The sequence below is a fragment of the Aethalodelphis obliquidens genome, unplaced genomic scaffold (genome assembly GCF_003676395.1).
Source record: "Aethalodelphis obliquidens isolate GAN/ISIS:26980383/991018 unplaced genomic scaffold, ASM367639v1 scaffold38, whole genome shotgun sequence".
Classification (NCBI taxonomy): domain Eukaryota; kingdom Metazoa; phylum Chordata; class Mammalia; order Artiodactyla; family Delphinidae; genus Aethalodelphis; species Aethalodelphis obliquidens.
In genome coordinates this window covers 13,031,233-13,053,733 of record NW_020837982.1, presented here as the reverse complement: position 1 = coordinate 13,053,733, position 22,501 = coordinate 13,031,233, and the positions used below count along the sequence as shown (strand labels likewise).

The 22,501-nt window shown below is 42.8% G+C and overlaps 1 protein-coding gene across 2 annotated transcripts; it reads left to right on the top strand.

Moving 5' to 3' along the window:
• The first annotated feature begins 6,699 nt into the window (after positions 1-6,699).
• Positions 6,700-22,492, top strand: TMEM220 (transmembrane protein 220). 2 transcript variants are annotated; one of them, XM_027131071.1, is made up of 6 exons: positions 6,703-7,128; positions 7,822-7,851; positions 11,334-11,394; positions 13,284-13,407; positions 14,723-14,782; positions 21,284-22,492. In XM_027131071.1, exons 1-6 carry the CDS (start codon positions 6,763-6,765, stop codon positions 21,417-21,419), a joined length of 777 nt encoding a protein of 258 aa, XP_026986872.1. In that variant the 5' UTR covers positions 6,703-6,762; the 3' UTR covers positions 21,420-22,492. The 2 variants fall into 2 exon arrangements, with proteins under 2 accessions (XP_026986873.1, XP_026986872.1); XM_027131072.1 differs by lacking the exon at positions 7,822-7,851 and having other exon boundaries at positions 6,700-7,128.
• Positions 22,493-22,501: the final 9 nt, after the last annotated feature.

Sequence of the window (22,501 nt, the reverse complement as noted above, 5' to 3'; positions counted from 1 at the left end):
TCAATGCAATAGCGTGTTATTGGTAATCCTCTTCCCTTTCTTGCTACTCGTATTCCATTAATGACTATAACAGATTGTTTATCCATCCTCCTGCTGACTGCAATGATTATTTTAATAAAGGAAATTATCCTTTAATGAATTTCTAGTTAGGATGTTAAGAATCCACTCATCATCTGAAGCAGACTGGGTCTGAGTCATGGCCGTGAAGAGCCTTGTCTGTGAAATCAGAAAGCTCTGGTTTCCAAGTTCAGCTCCAGCTGTTCTAACTGGGAGCCCTCAGTCAGTTACCGAGCCACACTGTGCCCTACTTCTCACATCTGAACACCGCAAATAGAAATACCTAAAGGAAGTGAGATGCTTACTAGGATTAGAGCCGTGTGTTCACTCCTGTGCTCACTCATGTACAGCAGTAGTTAACAAGTGCCTGCTATTGTGACTTCGCTAAACGCGGGGAAAACAACAGGAAACAAAAACAGGCCCAGACCTCATAGTGCTTTCAGTCTGGTGGGCAACACAGACACCAAACAACTAACTGCATAATTAATTGTTTAACTGCATTGTTATCGGTGCTGCAAGGGGAGCTGTGACAGTTGCTGAGGGCACGTGACAGGGTCGCTCAAGGCAGGGGTGGGGAAGGAGGCGGACAGGGCATGCATAGAGGCGACAGGCTGGGCTTCCTGGACCGTGTTCCAAATGCAGGGCTTTACCCTCAGAGCCATCGGCAGCCAGGGCGGCGGGGCTGTCAGCATCACACAAGACTGTTTACTGTTCCATCCCTCATGCTCAGAACTGCCTGCATCAATTTGAGGAAGGGACAGGGAGGCGGGTCTGCAAGCAGAAGTTTGAGATGTGTCTTATGCGGAGCCCGAGTGCGAGGAAGCTCAGAGCCTGCTGGGGCTGCTCGGGGGCTGAAGTAGCAGAAATGCATCTTCTCTCAGTCCTGGAGATGGGAGTCCAAGACGGAGGTGCCACCAGGGTTGGTCTCTGGGAGGTCTCTCTTTCTGGCTCGTAGACGGCAGCTTTCCGCCCTGTCCTCACATGGCCACTGTGACCACTGTGCGTGCACAGAGACGGCAAGATCTCTGACATCTCTTCCTCTTCTTAAAGGGACCCAGTCCCATCAGATTAGGGCCCCACCCTTATGACTCTATTTATGACCTCATTTAACTGTAACTATCTCCTTAAAGGCACTTTCTCCCAAGGCAGTCACATTGGGGGTTAGAGCTTCAATACATGAAGGGGGGGGGGGCAATTCAGTCCACAGCAGGGTGGGTGCCGGGAAACCAGTCAGGAGGTTAGGGAGGAAATGCCATCGGCCTGGACTAGCTGTTGGCAATGAAGGTGAAGGGACCCTGGACAGAAGAGTCTACCAGAACCAGTGGTGGACCAAATGAGGAGGGAGGGGAAGGAAGGTGTCAAGGGTAACTCCTAGGTTCCTGTGGGTGCAGTGAGCTGAATGGTGGCCCCCAAAAAGGCCCATCCACGTTCCACCCCCTGGAGTCTGTGGATGTGACTTTTTAGAAAAAGGGTCCTGCAGATATAACTGAAGATCTCGAGATGAGATGATCCTGCGTTCCCCAGGTGAGCCCAAGTCCAAGGACAAGTCTCCTTATAAGAGACAGAGGGGAGAAGACAGACACCGAGAAGGCAAGGTAAAGGGGCAGAGCCTGGAGTAAAGTGGCCACAAGGGGCCCCCAAAGCTGGAAGAGGCAAGAAATGACACACTCCCTGCTGACACCTCGATTTTGAACTTCTGATCTCCAGAACTGTGAGAGAATAAATGTCTGTGGTGTTAAGCCACCAGTTTGGTGATCATTTGCTAGGGCAGCCGTATGCAAGAAACGCAAAGAGTCACTGAAAAGGGGACAATGCCACTCGTGGAGGGAGGGAAGCCTGAGGGGTGGGCCCTGTGGGATAGAGGAAGAGGACGAGTTTAGGGTCAGAAATGCACAATTTGTGGTGACTGTAAGATGTTGAAAGGGCAGCAGCCGGGCTCACGGTAAATACTCAATAATTGATAGCTATTGTCATTATTATTTACTTTTGGAACGCTCCGATATTAGAAGTGATGGCTCTCTTTAAGCGTATCTGATTTTCCTGGAATCCTGGGATGGCAAACAGTTTGAAGCTCTGCCAGGACACAGCAAAGCTCAGCTCCAGGTCAGCAACACCCCTGCTGGGACCCACGTTATTTCCTGGTACGAAGTTCTGTTTGTACCTCTTCACCTCAGGCTGATACCAACATCATACCCACCCAGAAAGGCTACATCACAGCCACGCAGGCGGAGCCGAGGGGAGCACGGCCGGCCCACTGTGCCCTCCTCCCGGCAGTTGTTGGAAGCAGAAGCCCGCCACCTTGTGGACACCCACAGTTCTCAGCCCAGTCCAATCTCAGAGAGTCAGGATTGGAGAAGAAGGGGGCTGCAAAGACACTCACCTTTTCCTACCTCCGAATACAGCTTCATCTAATCAGCCTCTAAAAGTCAAGGTTTGGGTGGAAAATCCCTCTGGTCTTGAAAATAGCTAAGAGATAAGCAAGCTGGCATCAAAGCAGGCCCTGAAGGACTGCCCCTCCAGCCTGTGTCTATGGATGACCCCTCAAAGCCTCCCTCTCCCAGCTCTGGTTAGGAGCAACTACTCAGTGAAATGCTTCTCCCTCACGGGTGGGAGAGCTTTGGGCCTACCTTGCTCGCTGCTTCCATGAACCCATAGAACCCAATTCTGACTGGCAGGTCAGAGAGCTGGGGTCTTTCTCAACCAGTGTATTTAAAAGCTAGTCTATGCCTCAGTTTCTTCATCCATTCAATGGGGGTAATAATAGTATCTACCTAATTGACCTGTTGTGGACATGAAATGAGTTAATCTAGACAAAGTGCTTAGACTATTGCCTAACCCAGCAGGCCCAATACCTGTTAACTAGTACACACTCCCCGCTCCCATCAAACCCAACTTTCAGCAATATTCTTACAATGCCTCAAGGCATCCCCACTCACTGTTGGATACCATTGGTATCCAGGTATGCCAGGTACTGTGGGAGGGGAATAAAAGTAGGTAAGTTATAGTCCTTTTCTCCTGCCATTTGTGGGACAGTCCAGGAGTGTGGACAACACACGTACACACGTAACAATCAGTGCAAGGTAAAAACTAAGACGTGCTATAAAAGCAACAAAAGCGAAGTGTAAAAAGAAGCAGGAGAGGAGGACTCTCATCCCCACATGGGGAGATAAACTGCTAACAAGCCCTGATCTTCCAGGGAAACTGCACGGAGCCAGGGAAACAGGGAGGAGGGGTCCCTACATGGGCAGGTGCCAAGGTGAGTCCACCTTCTCCTGCAGCCAGTCCTCAGCCATGAGGCCCAAACTCTTAACTATGTCCCCGCACACAGCCCTGTGGTTCTACCCATCGAGGTGGCTCATCCGTGCTGCATCGCGTCTTTCCTGGTCTCCTGCAGGGACCTCAGAGCCAAGCCCCCTGCTGCTCTGGGCTCTCCCAACACCAGGGATAAGCCAACCTCCCGAGGCGGCACCTCTCCAGCCTCCTCTGTGTCCACACATGCCCATGCCAGCCCTGGAGAGCTCAGGGCCAGTATCACCGCATTCACCCCTTCATCTTTCAGGCCACGCCCAAAAGTCACCTCCCCAGACAGTTTCTCGAAGCCCCTGATAGAGGTCCGATTCCCCTCGTTGACACATCTCCCCGAGCGGCCCTGGCTTTCCCACAGCTCGAACTGCTGGGACCACCTGACTGGGTGATTCCTGTGAGGTCTGTAAGCTCTACAGAGCAAGGCCTGTATCTCTTCTGTTCACCGTCACGTAATCAGTTATCAGCTCAGTGCCTGAACGTAGTTAAGGCCTGTATAAATGTTCAGTGAACAGATGAAATAAATGACTCAATGAGTGCTTCACTCATTGAGGGACACAGTGATGAAGGGAAACACATGGAGGGTGCCTTGAACCAGTACACATTCTCCTACTGGAGGTGTAAGGGGACGGCCAGGATTTCGAGGAACGTTGTTTGAGCCAGGTGTCTTTCAGTGTCAATCGATATGAGTAAACTTAGGGCTTTCATGATATGGTCTACGTTTTGCTAACAGGAGAAACCTGAGTCCTTCACGGAGACCAGATGGGTTTGGCAAAAGCAAATCAATCCCTGCCCTGGTGAGGTGCGTGTCTGAGTTCAGAGACCTTAGGAGCAGCCGGTACAGCCCAGGCAGAGTCCCTCTGCTGTCCTATTCCAAACCCCTCCCCACCCCAGCTCCTCCCCAACACAGAACCAGCAGACTATGCGAGGGGGAACCTTGCTGAGCTGGGTGGTGGACAGAGGGAGGTGGACGGGCAACATCGGGCACGGGGCATGACTCTTATTCCAGCATCCCTGTCCCCAAACACATCATCTGGTGGCCATCACCAACACCCACGCTCAAGCAAGCACCTCTAGTTCCAAGTTCTCAGAGGACAGACGTCCGCATGCCACCCAGGCACTGTCGGGTTCTGGTGGAGAAGCGAGTCCCCCTTGCCTGGCGCCAGTGGCTCTGACTGCTCTCATGACGCTGCCACTGACCTGGCAGCCCGGGAGCAGCCTGGCAGGATGAAGGTCCCGCGTGCCGCCCTTTCGGCAGGGGGAGGCCAGCGCTGACAGGCCCCCGCTCCCTTCCAAACCTCCTCATCCCCGCAGCGTGTGACACCGCAGTTAAAAAGGGAAATGGAGTGAGCTCCCAAGCAGAGCTCTCTGGGATACTGGATTCACTTAAACTTATTTCTCACGACTTTTCAGGCTGAGCCTATGTTTGCAAAATCCGGACAAACATGCAGCGGGAGGATTTAGAGGATTTCAAGCAACGGCCCAACTACTGAATCGTGATTTTACAAGTCATCATTCTATGTCGTGAGTGACAAAAAGCTGACTCACACAGGCTTGTGTGTGAGGAAGGGGCTGAGATGGCTCACAAAGCTGCTGAAGGGTGGTGAGGCCATGCCCAGCGGTCGGCGGGGCTGGACCCAGAGCCTCGCTCACGCCATGTTACCAGGTTCCTGCCTTCCTTCCCTCTGAGCTCTGCTTCCTCTACCTGAGCTCACCCTCCGAAAAGCCTTCTCCTGGCAGCTCCAGCTTACATGCTACCAGTTCAACACCCTCAGAAAAAAGAAAGCTTCTCTTTAATGGTCCAGCTAGGGTTACCGGATTTAGCAAATCTTTAGGACACACTTATACTAAAAAATTATTCCTTGTTGATCTGAAGTTCAAATGTAACTAGGCTTCCTGTATTTTATCTGGCAACCCTCCCTCCAGCACAGGACTGAATCTGGGCAACCTGCATCACATATCATCCCAGACCCAATCGCTGTGGTCAGGAGGATGGGCTATGCCAACCGGCAGGCCACGGTCACCTGCCCATCTCTGGAAAGGCACCAGCACGCCAGCCCTCCTGGTATACATGCCCTGACAGTGGGAGCTGGGTCCTTCCCCAGTAACTGGGATGCTGATCCTATAAGAAGGGGAATGAACCCTGCGCCAGCAAAAACAACACATGTCCACACAGCGACCATGAATGTCCCAGACAACACTGAAAAATATAAACTGCAGGGGAGTTGCACAGCACACAAGTTTACAAAGCATTTTCATACCACTCTCTCCTTGCCACCCACACCTCCGTTTGGTTGGCAATGATCACTTCCTGTATTACTTTGCTAGGACTGCCATAACAAAGTACCACAGACTGGGGGACTGAAGCAACAAACACCTATTTTCGGACCATAATTCTGGAGGATGGGAGGGCAAGATCAGAGCGTCAGCAGGGTTGGTGTCTCCTGAGGCCTCTCTCCTTGGCTTGCAGACGGTGGTCTTCTCTCTGTGTCCTCACGTGGTCTTTCCTCTGTGTACGTCTGTGTGTAAATCTCTTCTTGGACACCAGTCATATTGGATAAGGGCCCACCCATATGACCCCATTTTAACTTAATTATCTCTTTAAAGACCCCATTTCCAAACTATCCCGGAGAGCGTACAGCAAGTCCCTTTCATGGTCCCTGCACCAAGCACGGGGCCAGGCATCCGGCAGACAACGTTCTTGAAATAAGCATTATTTGAAAGGAATGAAACAGAGAAAGAAAAAAAAAAAAAATTCCTAAAGAGTTTTAGGAGATTTAGCGAAAAGGAGTGGAGCACAGGAGAACAGGCTCATGATTTGAAATGATAAAGACTCTTTAGAACAGCAAAAATGATGAGGCCTATGGATGTGTAAATGAGCCCCGGGAAGAAGTAATCAGAAGGGTAAATTACAAAACAGAAAAAGACCATAAAACAAGTGAGGAGAGAAAAGTGAATATTTCAAGTGTCTTTGGTTCATAAGAAATTCATGAGCAACGCGTGTGGAGAATTTGTTGGTTTTGGTGGTGGGAAAGAATTGTAAATATGTATAATATGTAAATACCTCTGATAATAAAAGCCCATGAAGATAAACTAGGCTGTCTTAAGAAAAGCTGTGAGCTGTATGAGATGCTAATGTAACTGTCGTCACTCTAAGAGATTACCATAATGCTTACAGGGCTTTGAAAGTTTCTGAGCTTTGGAAAGAAATGCATAAACACTTACCAGAAAGCGCGTACGCATACACACGCATACACACACACACACACACACGCCTCTATTTTTCTCTTTCCTTCTTTCCTCCCTCCTTCCCTCCCCTTTAATTTCCTCTAATTTTTTTTAAATGTGAAGAAGGCAGCTTTAGTGAAAACTGGCATTGGAGTTGCACCTTTTTGGGTTCAAATGCGACTTCCTGCCCCCAAGGACGAGCTGTGCGACGCTGAACCAGCCTCCCCGGCGCTCTGTCACTCACTCTCCGAGTCTGAGAAATGGGCAGATACCTACGCCTCTCTACGTTTGACGAGGAGCGAATGCGGGCACACAGGAAGGCCCGACCGGCGCCCCTCCCACCCGGGCGCGCGCCGGCCAGTGGCCCCGGGACCGGACGACCGAGGGCCTTCCGGGGATCGGGCCGGGCGGAAGGAGGGGCCGCGGCGTGGACCGCGCCGCCCGACAATGGCGCCTGCGGCCGGGCGCGGGGCGCCGGGTCTGTGGCGCGCCTGCAACTGGCTCATGGGCGCCTTCTTCGCGCTGGCGGCCTTCGTGCAGGTCAGCGCCCCGGGCCGGCGGCGGGTGGCGGGACCCCGGGCTCCGAGCTCCGCCCCAGGCCCCGTGCGGTATAGGCCGAGCGGCCGGCGGGGTCGCAGGAGCCGGCCCTGTACGGGGAGGGCTGCAGTCAGGGTTGGTGATCCCGGAACCCACACTCCGGCTCCAGCTGAGACAGGTGTGATCATATGGTCGCGTTTGCTCACATGCTGGAAGGAACTGGTTCGGCGCGTGTCCCTTTGCAGGGACCTGAGCAGAAGCGGCCCTGGCACCTTTCTAAAAAGGCAGCCTGGGGGCGAGGCTGAACTCACGGCCTTGGAGAGGAAGCAGAGCAAAAACCCTTTGCAGCTAATTATCCTTCCAAGCCTGCTTTGGGGCCCCTTTGTGATAGCTTTCCTCATTCCTTGAGACTGGAGGGCGCTTAAGACACCCATTCTGGGCTTGGCTCGCCCTTTGTGGACCCCCTGTGCCCTTCTTTACAAATAGGTAGGTGTGGCTGTGTGTTCAAACCAGGTGCTGGGTTCAGCCAGAAGCCCCTTCCCCGTCACCATCGGCTACACGCTATGTCATACTCCTCCTTGTATCCTCGGTCCCTACTGCAGCGTTTAGAAAATGACTGAACTGAATAAAGAGCAGACCAAATGCTGGAATGGAACATGACAGCATGTCGCTAATGCTGACGTTTTGGCATTCCAGGTAAATGATCCAGATGCAGAAGTGTGGATGGTGAGTAGGAGCTGCCTTCCCACACCTGAAAGAATTGTGGGGCTGCGTGAAACACGCAGGTTTATCTATTTCCTCCCTGCTTCGTCTACTTAAAAACTTAGAAATCAAATCCTTAGTAAGTGCTTTTTCCTAAAATATTAGGAGAAGGATCAGATTGAGAAATCAGAATTTTCCAGATATAGAGGTGCCTTTCAGCAGTATTCCCTTTGAATAAAATGGGCCAACTGAGGACACTTTTCTGAAGACACAGAACAGACCTCTCAAGGTTAAGTGAACCAATCCTCATGAATTTCTATCCAGAAACTCCAACAAACATTTGACGAGAAAATGGCAGGCTTGAGGTATGTGGTTCTGCTAATTCAGTGAGTTACATTCATAAAAAGTAATTAAAGCCCATAAAACCTACAGTATACATTGAACCAATGCTCTGATTGAATCATTTAGAGGAGGGGGAGTTCATTCCACACATTTTTGGAAATATCTAAATTTCGGTTCTTTCAATACAGATATACAATACTGTACAATATCACTGATGAGATGATTTTAGGCTTTGGAATAATGTTGACTGTGTATAGAGTAACAACAAGTGAAAGCATTTGGAATTATATATAATGTAATATATATTATATATATATGGTTATAAATATAACCACATTCTGATATTCTTACTCTCCAGATTCACATGCCCCTGACTCTTCCTCAGCACTATGATCCATGTCCTTAGTTCCAAATGCTATTTCTCCTGCAGTTCCAAATATCCAGCTTAATGCCGAAGTTCCAAACGACTGCTACATCTGTCCACCTGTACGTTACAGTGGCTCCTCAGATACAAACAAGGTCCTACCCAGCATCTTTCCCTCCAATGCCCACTCTTCCTTCTGACTCACCATTTCTGTTATCAGCAGTCATTCTGAGCCATCCTTGCTCAAAACCTCAGCCATCTCTAACATCTCTGTTTCTTACCACTGTCTTTGAGATCCCCTCAGAAAACAAAGAACAAAGCAATTCAACAAAAAACAATGTAGGTCTAATTGCTTATCTGTAAGGTATCGGCACATTTTACCCTTCACCTCATGCTTGGATGATGTAATATGAATAATAATAAACACCAGGCCCCCAAAGACATCCTCCCTCACCCCCAGTTTAGCCCTCCATTCCTCCCACACGGACCCTTGTGGGTCCTTCCTAACTCTTCGAGCTGCCTCTAATATCTTCCATTCCTATAATACTCCCCATATATTGCTTCCTGCTTCAAAAACTTTTGTCATTTCCCAAAATGTCTAAGTTGAAACTCCCAACTTGGCATTCCAGGCCCACCACAATACGGCCCTAACCCACCTTCCCAACTTGGTCTGGGAAGCCCAGTCCACTTCTTGCCTTGCCCTGAGAATTCCTGTATGTCAGACTCTACTCAAGCTTCCAGGTCTATCTCAAATGCTATTTCACCTGCAAAATCTCTCTGCCTCTTTCCCATAAGTTCCAACCATCCTTCCTTTGAACCTTTACTGTACCACTAACTCATTCTGCTTTGCATTAGAGTTGGCTCTGTATATGCCAGCTCCCAGGGGTCAGAGGCCAGTTCCCTCTTCTTGCTGGTCCTTAGGGAACCTAGCATAGAACCTTTCTATGGCAGTTCTTCCCATACTGATTCTTGAGTGAATAAAACAATAAAGGCACAGATGAATCAATTATATGTTACCGGGCATTGGGGGCTGTACTGTACCTGACTGATTTCCATGTTCCCTACCACATCTTGCTTATGGAGGATACTTGTATCAGGATGCATACAGGAGCAAATAATAGAAAATCTGACTAGCATCAGGTTATAAAAATACAGACCATCTCACAAGAAGTCTAGAGGCAGGTGCTTAATGGTCAACAGTGTCATCAAGGACCTGGGCTTTCTGTCTTGCTTCTCTGCCAGTCCTCAATGGGTAGGTGATAAATCCTCTCATGCTTACAGAATGGCTGCTGCAGCTCCAAACATCTCATGCCCAGACAAGAGCATCCCAAGTAGGAAGAAACAAGGCAGGAGGCAAAACCAGTTTTCCTCCTGTGCTTTTCTCCCTTTCATCAGGGAGGAAATGTTTCCCAAGAAGCCCCTAACATGGCTTATGGTCTGGGATCCATTCTGCTTGGTGAGCACTCATATATAAGTGCTCAGACCCCTTAATCTATTAATCACAGATATCTGATACATTTGAATGCACATTTAAAAATCTCTGCCAAACATTTCTTATGGAGAGCACAATTAAATACTGCATGATGTGTATGTGTTTAACTTCTGTCTGTCTCGATGTCTCTGTTTCTCTCTCCCTCAGTAGCTAAGTCATGTAGTTCTTCACTAGGGGGAAACTAACCCCTTACTGCTCTAAAAGTGGCCCTTGGAACAACAGCCCCAGTATCCCCTGGGTGCTTGTTAGAAAAGCAGAATCTAGGGCCCTACCCCAGACCTCTGGGATCAGATCTGCATTTTAGTAAGATCTTCAGGTAATTCATATGCACACTAAAGTTTGGTCTAACCCTCGGCAGCGTGACTGTCCTTGCAAATGCTGATACTGGCTGATATTCTAGTCATCATTTGGGATGGAGTAGGAAGGATGAACATGGTCTGTAATCCAGATGCTTTCTCTCCCCAGGGTCAAGACAGACATGTTTTCATAGTGACAGCAAATCACTTAAAATGTTCAGCTCTGACAACTTCCTTATAAACTAAAGGTTTCTAACTAAGCATCACAGTTGATGTTAAGCAGCTACATCTCTGGGGAGGCCCCACGCTTCTTATAAACCTACCACCCCCTACTTGCCCTCTGCCCACACCACACAATAGGTTTTTCCAGAATCTGCCTGCTTGCCGTGAACGAGGCTTGAAAATAGGGCCTCTTCAGGGCCAGCCTTCCCAACGCCAAACCAACTTACAACAGTTTCCAAAATGAAGGGCCTGATCTTATTGGGCACATCTGATCTGTACACTGTCAGTAACCTTTATGTGGTCTCACTCGCAGAGATGGAATATGGGGCTGGATGGTCCATGGAGCTAGACCCAGCAGGGCCATGTGGCTAATTATGGCTGTCCCTGCCCTGCTTTTCTAAGAGCATTTTTTGAAAAGTAGGGAAAGGCCATTTAGGCATGGATGTTGCTTGCGAGAGATTAGGAGGTCACTGTGTCTTGAGACCAAAACTCTGCTCAGTGCTAGAGCTTGAAGATGGAGAAGTCTTTCCTGGAATAGCCTACAGTCTAGGAGGAAGGCAGATAGAATTACAGCCTGACACGGTAAATGCCATAAGGCAGAGGTCACCACTTCCTCAGCTGCTACTGAAAGCTAGAGGTAAGTCACGGAGTGTGGTGGCCACTGCTGTCATCTATCTTTACTCCCTACACATCTCTGAACACCTCCTATACTGGGCATCCTTCTTTTTTTTTTTTTCTCTTTTTGGGCATCCTTCTTAACCCATATAATTTCCTCTTTTTCTGCTAACAGGTTGTATATACAGTTCCTGCCGGTCTGACCCTGCTTGTTGGACTTAACCCTCTTGTCACAGGTATGAACCTTGGATTCTGAATGGAGATACAGCAAATCTGATTTCCTTTCAATGACGAGAGTCTATCTGCCAACGCCCAGGAGAAAACTGGAGCTCTCCACGTCTCTCTTCTCCCTTCTGATCATAAGAGGAGGCGAATTCTAATCTAGATCGTCCTCACCCATCTTCAGGAAAACTTGATAAGGCCGTGCCATACTAAGACAGTCTTTATCAATTTGGAACCCAGGATCTCATACTGATGTGGTACAGCAGTTATGCCGTTTAGCCCCTGAGAGAGAAGGGCTTCAGTCACCGCGTTGACTTCTTAAGCCACCAAGCTACTGGAAGATGGGCAACAATCAAACTGCTAACCTTGTCTCCATATTAGTGGTGCATCATTGTCTATTATGCATTTACTCTATACAGTTCTTCTCCCAGTACCACTCCCATTAGTCATTGTCTGATTTTGAATTCATTTAACACCTATGGATCTGAACTGCTACTTTTGTAGAGAAACTGTCTATAATGTCCATAACAAATCTTTAGATTTTTCACTGATACATGTTGCTCTCTCTAATCTCCTTATGTACCATCACAGTAACTCCAGCAATTTCTTGCACACTTTTATATATGTTTCCTCCATCTAGGCTGTAAGCCCCTTGAAAGGATCATGTCTAACCCATCTTTGCCCAAGTCTAGCTTAAACATGGCCAGGAATATGGCAGGTACCTAATGTTTGTTGAGTCAGTGAATGGCTCTAACACAGAGGCTTTATCATATGTTTGTTTTGTAACCTGCTCCTTGGATTCCTTACATGTATATCCCAGGTGAGTATACACATAAAAAATTCACTTAAAATAGCGGTTTGTATTGCCCACAGGCCACCTACCTCAGTTAGGGGCAAAATGTAGCTGCTTCACCTTTTATGGCCCTAAAAACTCAGTAAACCTTAGTTGGACAGTTTCATTCTATGAAACAGTATCTTAGAGCAGAAAAAAAAATTTTTTTTACATTGTTTACTAACATTCTCTTATTAATTGGGAATGTTAGTACGGCAGGTTATTTGTCACTTTCTTTAAATCAGCTTCTACTAGTGGGGCTTGAAAATTCTCAGGGCCTTAGAATAAAGACTAATGATTCCCACCTGGGTGGGGAAAACTCCCATCCCCCAGATGCTCGGGCTCCTTGTACAAGGCCCCTAGATCTCTGTTTACATCTTCAAGGTGTATCAGTTAGGACTCCATTAGTTGCAAGCAAAGAAAAAACAACTCAAATGGCCTATAAGATGAAGGGAGATGTACTGGGATCCTTTACTGAAAAGGCTGGGATGGTGCTGGCTTCAGGCACTGGTGGCAGCTCAGAACTTAAATTTGTCTGCAGTCTTAGTTCCACATCTACTGCACTTCAGCCCTGGGCTCCACGTGGTAGCCCTGCCACACAAAGGTCACAGCTTCACCATGCTGGGTCCAACAGAATCTAGAAGCCACTTCCCTGATAGCTCCACAAAAGCTCAGAATGGAGTTGTTGGTCCTGATTCGTTATCTGTTCATCCTGAGACAAATCACTGTCACTGAGGGGATGGAATACATTGATTGACCTCACTAAGGTCCAGTTGTCTGGGACACATAGACCAGGAGTGTGGGAAGGGTGGATCCCCAGAAAAAATAAGGGTCGTCATCATAGGAAGGGGAGATGCTGGACAATCAAAATAATAAATGTCCACTTAAGTTTATAAATACTGTTTTAACCTCTGTTTTAACCTTTTGATTTGAGGGCAAATTGAAACAAAAAAACGCCAGCCTTTTCTGAATGCTTTACTTGAAGGCAGATTATGGCAAAACAATACAAAGAGACCATTTTTCTCTGGGATGTGATTCCACGATTAACAGCACCAGGATATCTGTTTTTAGGTAACTTTATTTGGAAGAGTGTCTCTGCAATACACATATTCTTCTGTATCGTGTGGGCTGTTGGCTTGGCGTACAACCTCTTGCTTCATACAAAACAGAACATCTTGCATGAGGAAGAAGGCAGGTGAGCAGTGATTTTTTGCTCTTTGGAAGGGGTGGGGAAGAACTGAGAAATCTGTTCCTTTACGACACCTTATCTGTGCATGACGATGATTTAATTCCCCCAACACCATAAGGAGCAGGGAAGATATTATCTCCTTTATAAGCTGAAGAAACTGAGGAAATGATAGAGCCAGCATTCAAAGCCAGCACTGCCTACCAAACCTGTGATCACTGCTACACGTTGCATTATATTATCGTCGGGCAGTTGGACCCTGACCCCCTTGTAACGAGCAAGGATCGCGTACAGTAACATTCAGTCCAGTCTAATGAGATGAAAACTCCATCAGCCTTTGGATTCAGTCCTGGTTCAAGCCAGAATCTCATTTACACGTGTGATCAGCCCCATCAGAGGTCAGCCTCTGCCAGCCTTGCCCTTATATATCTCATGTCCTCTCCTCCTTTTGTCACCACCATTGGCTCTTGTTTTATCATCTCCTCCTTTGCTTCCTCCCACCCTTCACTCCCTGGTCTCACGAGTAGCCCCCCTCCTTTCCTTTCTATCCCACTGGTAACATCTGCCAACACCAAAATTGAGAGACCTGTAGCTTAAGTCCCACTGGTGAGGTGCTGCTATATTATAGGCCCTAATCTTTGGAAAACTACATCAGGTTGGGTCAGTTGATGGGAATGTGGACCAAACGGTTTCAATCACCTCCACCAACCTGAAGCCCATGAGGCACAGTGAAATCCAAGTGGGGGCTTCTGGTGGTATTTGGCCAAATACTATTATTTTCTACGCTATGTAAAAGATACAACCTTTTAACACATATTTCTAGAAGCATATACCCACCCCAAAATCATTAGACTCACACTACAAGTCATTCCACTCCGCTAAGACGTGACCCAGTCTCCTGCAATCTGTGCTTAAATTACTGATTTGAGCTCAACCTGCCTAACAGTGACCCCTCTAACACAATGTGAAAAGAGTGCCTGATCAAATCTGGGATTGTCTTCTTGGTTGTGGTATTCCTCCCCGTGACATGAAGTAAGTGATTTATATATGTTTTTGTTTGTTTTTTGTTGTTGTTTCTCTGTTCACCTATAAATTGGGGAACAGTCATGAAGTTCTTATCTGCCTCATAAGATGAAATTTATTTTCATATAGGGCTTTAAAAGGTCTGAAAAAAGTAATTTATGAGTCATGGTTAGACGTGAAAATATTTTGTACATGCTATATATCTTGGAGGAAGTCATCAGACAGTCAGCAGAATCAAGTGTCAGGGAGAAAATGACACTTCGCAGCCACTTCAAAATATGAAATCTATGCTATTTTATAGGGAGCTCTTTGGTCTGGTGATTATCACAGCATGGCTGAGCCTGTGCCACAGCTCATCAAAGTAAGTTTTCAACTCAACTGTTAAAATCAGATGCGTTTAAGGTTGGTCAGATCAAGTAGGTAAGTGAGAATATTGACACAACTGGAAACAGGAATCTTTTGAGAGAAATCTTTCCTTTTCGCAAGGGAAGCTAACAAGAGTTGGTTCAGTGTTTCATGATCATTCATACTTTTATGAATACCACAGTTTCCTGTGTCATCACAGGTAGTTGCCAGTCTATTCTCCAGAGAGAAGGAAAGTGATCTGAAAAGGATCCTTGGATATTTACAGAAAAGTGAATAGCAAACAAAATATAAAACTGTGGGTACATGTAAGTGAATATTAACTTTATAAAACAATAATAGAAAAAAAAATACATGACAACCGTAGCATATAAGCTGGAAGGGTATAAATGGGGCTAAAGTGCTCTAAGGTCCTTGAATTATCTGGGAAGGGTAAAAGTATCAATTTATATTAGATTTTGATAAGTCAAGGATTCATGTGGTAATCCTTAGGGTAACCACTGAAAGAAAAGGAGTACAGAAGGCAGGAAAGGAGAAGAGAAAAAGAACAGATGGGGAAAATAAGAAGCAGATGTTAAGACAGAGAATTAAACTCAAATATATGAGAAACTACATTAAATGTAATTGTTCCAAATATTCCAATAAAGATTTTCAAAATGGATAAAAGATTAAAAACTAAACACTGCTTACAAAAGAGAACACAAATATACAGAAACAGAAACACTGAAAGTCAAAAGATAGAAAAAACATACTATACAAGCACCAATAAAACGGAAGCCAGTATAGATAGTTTAATTTTAAAAAGTAGATTTTAAGGTCAGCATTAGAAAAAAGGAGGACTTTTTGGCAATTAAAAAAAATTCTGCTTTAATTTTTTATTTTGAAATATTCAAACACATTCAAAAGCAGAGACTAATATAATGAATCAGATGTACTCATCACCCAGCTCCAACAACTATCATTATATATCCAATCTTGTATCATCTATCACTGTCCTAATTATTCTGAAATAAATCTCAAACAACATGTTGTTTTATGTTTTATATATTTCAGTATGTATCTCTAAAAGATAAGCACTTAAAAAATAACCACTCTACCATCATCACACACAAAAAGTAAAACAGTAATTCCTCAGTATTATGAGTTTTCCAGCCAATGTTTATATTTTCACAATTGTATTATAAATGCTTGTTCCTCTGTGCTTCATGTTTCCTATAAATTGGTGGTAAGATCTAGAAACTTGGCCAGATTCTGGTCGTCTTCTTCTTCTCCTCCTTCTCCTTCTTCTTCTTACCATCATCATCACTAAGCAAGACCACTTCATGGGTGGTGTTATGTACTTCCATCATAATGTGCATAACACCTAGCTGTTTCTCTTTAATGTTAATATAAAATCTTTGATGATCACTGCCTAAATCCACTAATTCATTTGAGTTGCAAAATGGTCATAATCTAAGTATACCATTCCTTGATTATTATCTGGAAAACTTCCACTTATCACTTCTTGGACTACTCAGACACAGATCATAAGAGGAAAAGGAGCTGACTCTCTTAATTTACCAGTTTTCAGAATAATGAGTTTTTCTTGCCTGGGCACCTTCCAAAAGTGACCAATGAGTTTTGTTTATTTAATAATACCATTATAAAGTCATGGATTTCAAGGTATTTGATGTTTCTCAGTCCATGGCAGTTGCTGAAACTGTCTCATCTTTGACCAGGGGCACTTATTCAGGTTGGCACCAGAACTCTGTTTGACACGACCCTAGTAAACGTTGATTGCTTCCTTGCTTTCTGGTATGACAAAATGTTCCAAGCTAAGATTATACATTTTATGCCCCAGACCTGGAATCAGCCATTTTTCCAAAAAGCCCTCATTACTTTCAGTAGGTAATAATGGTATTTAGAGGTCACATTCTGGGCACAAATGGTGCTCACTGCTACTGGGTTGAGTTGGGTTCTTTTAGTGGGCAGAACTAGGAAAATTCACATTATTTGTGCATAGGTATGTATATATATGTATGTGTGTCATAAATATATATATATATACACACATATGTATATGTGTGTGTATTACATATATAAAGATATATATATATATTTTTTTTTTTTACGTATATAGTTAAAGATAAAATCCCTTATGAGTTCATATCGATCCTAGAATTCAAATTCAGGAACACAAGTTTTCATCTGACCTTATCAGCAATCTTAAATCTGTATTTACTTTTAATCATGTCAAAAAATCTCTAGTCTCAGTGACCTCAACATAACTCATCTGACTCATCCCGCAATACAAACACAATCTCAGAATAACAATATAATTACTGAAAATAGGTATTTTGTGTTGCTGTTTCTAGGGAACATCTCTCTAAGGGATGTACATTCAAATTACTTGGAATAGTAACTGTGTGCTAATCCCACCAAGTGAACAGACAGTTAAGTTCATTTATTTCATTTTACTTTCAATTTCTAGGGATACTTTATTAAAAATGTATTAGTTTTGTTTAATAATTATATAAAACATCTACGTGGTTCCAAAGTCAAATCTGCAGGACAGAGTGCCTTCAAAGAACTCTGACTTCTCTATCTCCCACCCCTATGTCCTCCCTTTCTCTATAGGTGAAACTTTTTTCAACTTTATGGTTCATCCTTCCATGGTTTCTATTTTTTTTTTTGCGGTACACGGGCCTCTCACTGTTGTGGCCTCTCCCGTTGCGGAGCACAGGCTCCGGACGCACAGGCTCCGGACGCACAGGCTCAGCGGCCATGGCTCACGGGCCCAGCCGCTCCGCGGCATGTGGGATCCTCCCGGACCGGGGCACGAACCCGCGTCCCCTGCATCGGCAGGCGGACTCTCAACCACTGCGCCACCAGGGAAGCCCCCTTCCATGGTTTCTTAATGGAGCAAATACGTACATTCATTGGTATTCCTGCTTGTCTTAGCTAAGTGGTAGCATATTATACACAACTGTATTCTTGATTTCCCCTTACTACATCCTGGAGATCACCCTGTGGTATATAAAGACTTTCCTTATTCTGCTGATAGGTCCACAGTATATTCATCCAGTCCTCTACTGTTCAGGTTGTATCCAATCTTTTGTGATTCAAAATAGTGCCAACAAAGTGTATTGTCAAATTTTTGAATTTTTACTAATTGGATAGTTGAGAAATGGGTAGTTTTCATTTGTATTTCTCTTATTAGGAGCAAAGGTAAGCATATTTTCATATGATTAAGAGCCATTTGCATTTTTTTTCCTATAAATATTGGTTCATCTCTGAGAGTATAGGTTTAACCAATTTCTAAGGTTGTTGGTCTTCTCTACTTTTAGAAGCTCTTTACATACTAGGGCTATTAACCCTCTGTCTGTGATATAATCTGAAAAATTTATTTTGCAGTTTCTTATTGTCCTTTTACTTTGCTTATGCAAAGTACACTTTGCCATGAAAAAAAAAATTTTTTTTAATGTGACCAAATTTATTGGTCCATTCCCTTATTGCTTCTGGATCTGGAGTCATAGTTAGGTAAACTTTCCTTCCTCTCAGGTTGTAAGTAACTTACCTAAGTTTTCTTCTAATACATGTATGGTTTCATTTTTACATTTAAATCTTTGACCGATTTAGAGTTTATCCTAGTGTAACAGCAAAAAGAACGGATCCAGTATTATCTTTTTCCTTTTTGGCTCTCTGGTGATCTCAACACCACTTATTAAAAAGCATACATAACTAATAACATAGCCTCAAAATAGATAAAATAAAAATGGACAGAACGAAAAAGAAAAACTAAAAAATTGACAATCATTTTGGGAGACTTTAATACACTTTTTTCAGTTACTAACGGAACAAGAAGATTTAAAAAATCAATAAAGATATAGAAAATTTGAGCTACACAATAAGAAACTTGACCTAAAGGACATATATAGAATACCAGCACCAAGAATGGAAGAATTCACTTTTTTTTCAAGAAAACGTTGAATATTTGCAAAAAGACTTTATGTTGAGCCATGAAATAAGTTCCAACAAATTTCAAAGAACTGAAATCTTATGGAGTATGTTCTTTGACCACAGTGCAACTAAGCTACAAATCATTAACAAAAATAATAATCAGACAACCACTGTATGTTTGGAAATTAGGAAATATATTTCCAAATAACATTTGGAACACATCACAATGAAAATTAGAAAATATTTTGAACTGAATGATAAGGAGACGACTACATATTAAAATTTGTGGGATGTGGGTAAAACGCATGCTTAGCATTTATACATATATTAAATATGTATATTTAATATACATATTTAATATACATATACATATATTATAGCATTAAATACATATATTAAAACAAAACAAAACAAAAACTAGGCAGGCTGAAAGTCAATGAGGTAAGCTTCGAAGAAGTTAGGAACTCTCCAGTTCAAGAAGTTAGTAAAAGAACAGTAAATTAAGCCCAAAGAAACAAGAAAATAAGTATAAAAGCAGAAACCAATGAAAGGAAAAAATCAGCATTAAAAAATAAAGGAGTAAGAGGGACAAATATTCATTCTCTGAAATGATTAATAACACTGATGAACCCTGGCAAGGCTAAAAAGGGAAAAATAATTAGAGTGAGAGCAAGGAAAGGAAGGCACAAAAATAACTAATCTCGGATGAAAAAGACAAAGATATTTACCCATGTTACAGACACTGCAAAAATCATAAGAGGATATTATGAACAACTTTTTCCCAATAAATTTGAAAATGTAGATGAAATGGACAAATTCCTTGAAAGATACAATTTACCAGAACTGACACAAGAAGAAATACTCAGAACGGTCTCATAACTATTAAAGAAATTGAGGGTATAATATAAACTTTTCTTAAAAGAAAACTCTAGACCGAATGGCATAACTGCAGAATTCTACCTAACATTTAAGGAAGGAATAATGCCAACCTTCAACAGACTCTTCCAGAGAACAGAAAAAGAAGAAACATTTTCCAGTTTATTTTATGAGGGCAGAAAAATCTGGACACCAAAAGTTGACAAGAACATTACCCACCCCCCCCACAAAAAAAAAAAAAAAAAAACGAAAGAAAAAGGAAGTTACACAGCAATCTCACTCATGACCACAGATGGAAAAACCCTAAACAAAATATTAGCAAAAAATAAAAAACATTAGCAAATCAAGTCCTGCAATTCATGACCCAGCCACCAAGTTGTGTTTATTCTAGGAATACAGTTAGTTCAACATTTGGAAACCAACCAGTGTTTTTCACTACATTAACAGAATGAAAGAAGAAAATAAACTATCTTCTCAGCCTATACAAAAAGAGCATTTGATAAAATTCAACATCCATTCATGATAAAAGCTCATAAAAATTGATTTAAAAAGGAACTTACCCTGTTAAAGGGTATCTATACCACAGCATGATACTTAATGGTGAGCAGCTGAAAACTTTTCCTCTGAGATCAGGAATGAGAAGTAGCCACTGTTGCCACTAGTTCTACTCAACACTGCTCTATCTCTTGTCCTAGCCAGTACAGTAAGGCGAGAAAAAGAAATAAAAGCCCCTAAGGATTGGAAAGGCAAAATTCAATTTTCCTTATTCACAGATGACAAAATCACATATGTAGAAAATTTCTAAACATCTAAAAAGTTATTCAAATAAGTGAGTTTAGCATGATGGCTGGATACTAGGTCAATATACTAAAATCAACTATTTTTATCAGCAAGTAACAGAAAAGGATAAAAACAAAAAGTTATCATTTATAGCATCAAAAAATCAACTCCCCAGGAATAAATCTAGCAGAGATGTGCAAAATCTCTGCATACAAAACTATAAAACATTATGGGAGAAATTAAAGACCTCAATATTAAAATAAAGAACACCTAAATAATTATCCTATGGCAGTATAAGATAAACCCATACTGGAAAAATAAATGAATGAAACAATAGAATCTAGAAACAGATCCATATATATATATATATATATGTATGTATGTATGTATGTATATGGCCTTTACTTAGGACAATGGTGGCACTCCAGGGTAGCAAAGGAAGGCAATCTTTTCAATAAATAGTGCTGGAGCAATTGAATATCCATATGGAAAAAAGTGAAACAACCCCTATACCTTAAAACTTTCATAAAAATCAATTCTAGGTGGATTATAGATCTAATGTAAAAAGCAAAACAATAAAACTTTTAGAGAAGATAATCTAGTATCCTTAAGACCTTGGGGAAGAAAAGTTTTCTTAAACAGGACACAAAAATCATTATGTAAAGATCCATTTTAACATTGCTTTATCAATGACCTTCAACTGAGGTCACTGAAATGCAGAATTATATTTCTTATATAATTCTTATATGAAATATAAGAATTATATTTCAATTTAAAAAATTAAAAAGACCGTACAAAAATGTAATGATGTGTTTTAGTAAAATCAATCTTCATATTCGTTACCAAAGCAGTTCATAATTTTTATTGGATTGTTATTTATAATAATTTTTGTGTGTCTTTATAGGAATCCAGTTGGTGGAAGAATTCAGTTGGCTATTGCTATCATAGTTGCTCTTTTCCCATTTATCTCATGGGTCTATGTATATATAAACAAGGAGATGCGGTCCTCCTGGCCAACTCACTGCAAGACAGTAATTTAAATGAAGAATCCTGTTCTTAAAATGAGAGTTTACAATTTTTTGTAAACATGATTGTAACATGCCAGTTTCCTAGGAATTTATTTCAGGTAATTTGAGTTAATACTAGAGATGATTTTTTTTAAAAATCCTAAGTTAGGCTGCCTACAACACAGGACTGGAAGGGACTAGTAAGAGGAGTCTGACATTCTGTTGTGTCACAGTGTAGTGGAAAAGGCAAAACACAAAAGTTCAGAAATATGAATTCTAACTCAGCTACGTCACTATCCATGTGACTTGGGCAAATGTGTAAACCTCCCATGGATAATTCTTTATCTATAAAATAGGGTTACTACCAGACCTCCTACTTATTTATATAGTTGCAAGGTTTATAACCGAGATAATATGAGAGCATTCAAAATATAAAGAGCTGACAAAGGGCTGCACCTGATAACATAGAGGGAAGCAGTGTTTGGATAATGATAGAAAGAGTTCAGGAGAGGGCTGTACCCCTGAACTAACCTCAGTATACTGAACTGGTACAGTGCCGTGAATTAAATGAGGACTCCAGATGAACCAAGTGAACAAGCATGTCTTGGAAAGAAAGTTAGCTAGAATAAAGGAATGTGGGACCAAAAAGAAGGAGAGAGAGAATATTAATTACATTTTAAATGAAAAATAAGACCAAAATCTAGACACATATTTTTAATGTCAAAAGTAGCCCTGTAGAGAAGACCATTTCAGAGCTGTACAGTCTGGTGGCCACTAGCTGCATGTTGTATTGAGCGCTTGAAATGTACACTGAAGAAGTTTGAATTTTTTCATTTTTATTTAAAAACATCAATTCAGTTATGAGAAAACTTATGTGTTTGGAACACTTGTTTTAAGTATGTTTGGAACAACTTGGATATGTGAATCTACTTCTTCAGCTGCAAATTTTATATCTAAATACGGACCAAGTATTTCCAATGAAAATTTAGTGTCCAAATGGATGGATTATAAGTATAAAATATACACTAGATTTTACAGACTTAGTATAAAAAAGAATGTAGAATATTTTTATATTGATTACATGTTAAAATAATATGTTAGATGTATTGGGGTAA

Excerpts from the sequence above, each read along its gene's own strand:
- TMEM220 (XM_027131071.1), top strand. The coding sequence starts at position 6,763 with ATGCGACTTCCTGCCCCCAAGGACGAGCTGTGCGACGCTGAACCAGCC. Across the intron at positions 11,395-13,283 it reads ACTTAACCCTCTTGTCACAG|GTAACTTTATTTGGAAGAGT; the intron begins GTATGAACCTTG and ends ATCTGTTTTTAG. Across the intron at positions 14,783-21,283 it reads CTGTGCCACAGCTCATCAAA|GAATCCAGTTGGTGGAAGAA; the intron begins GTAAGTTTTCAA and ends GTGTCTTTATAG.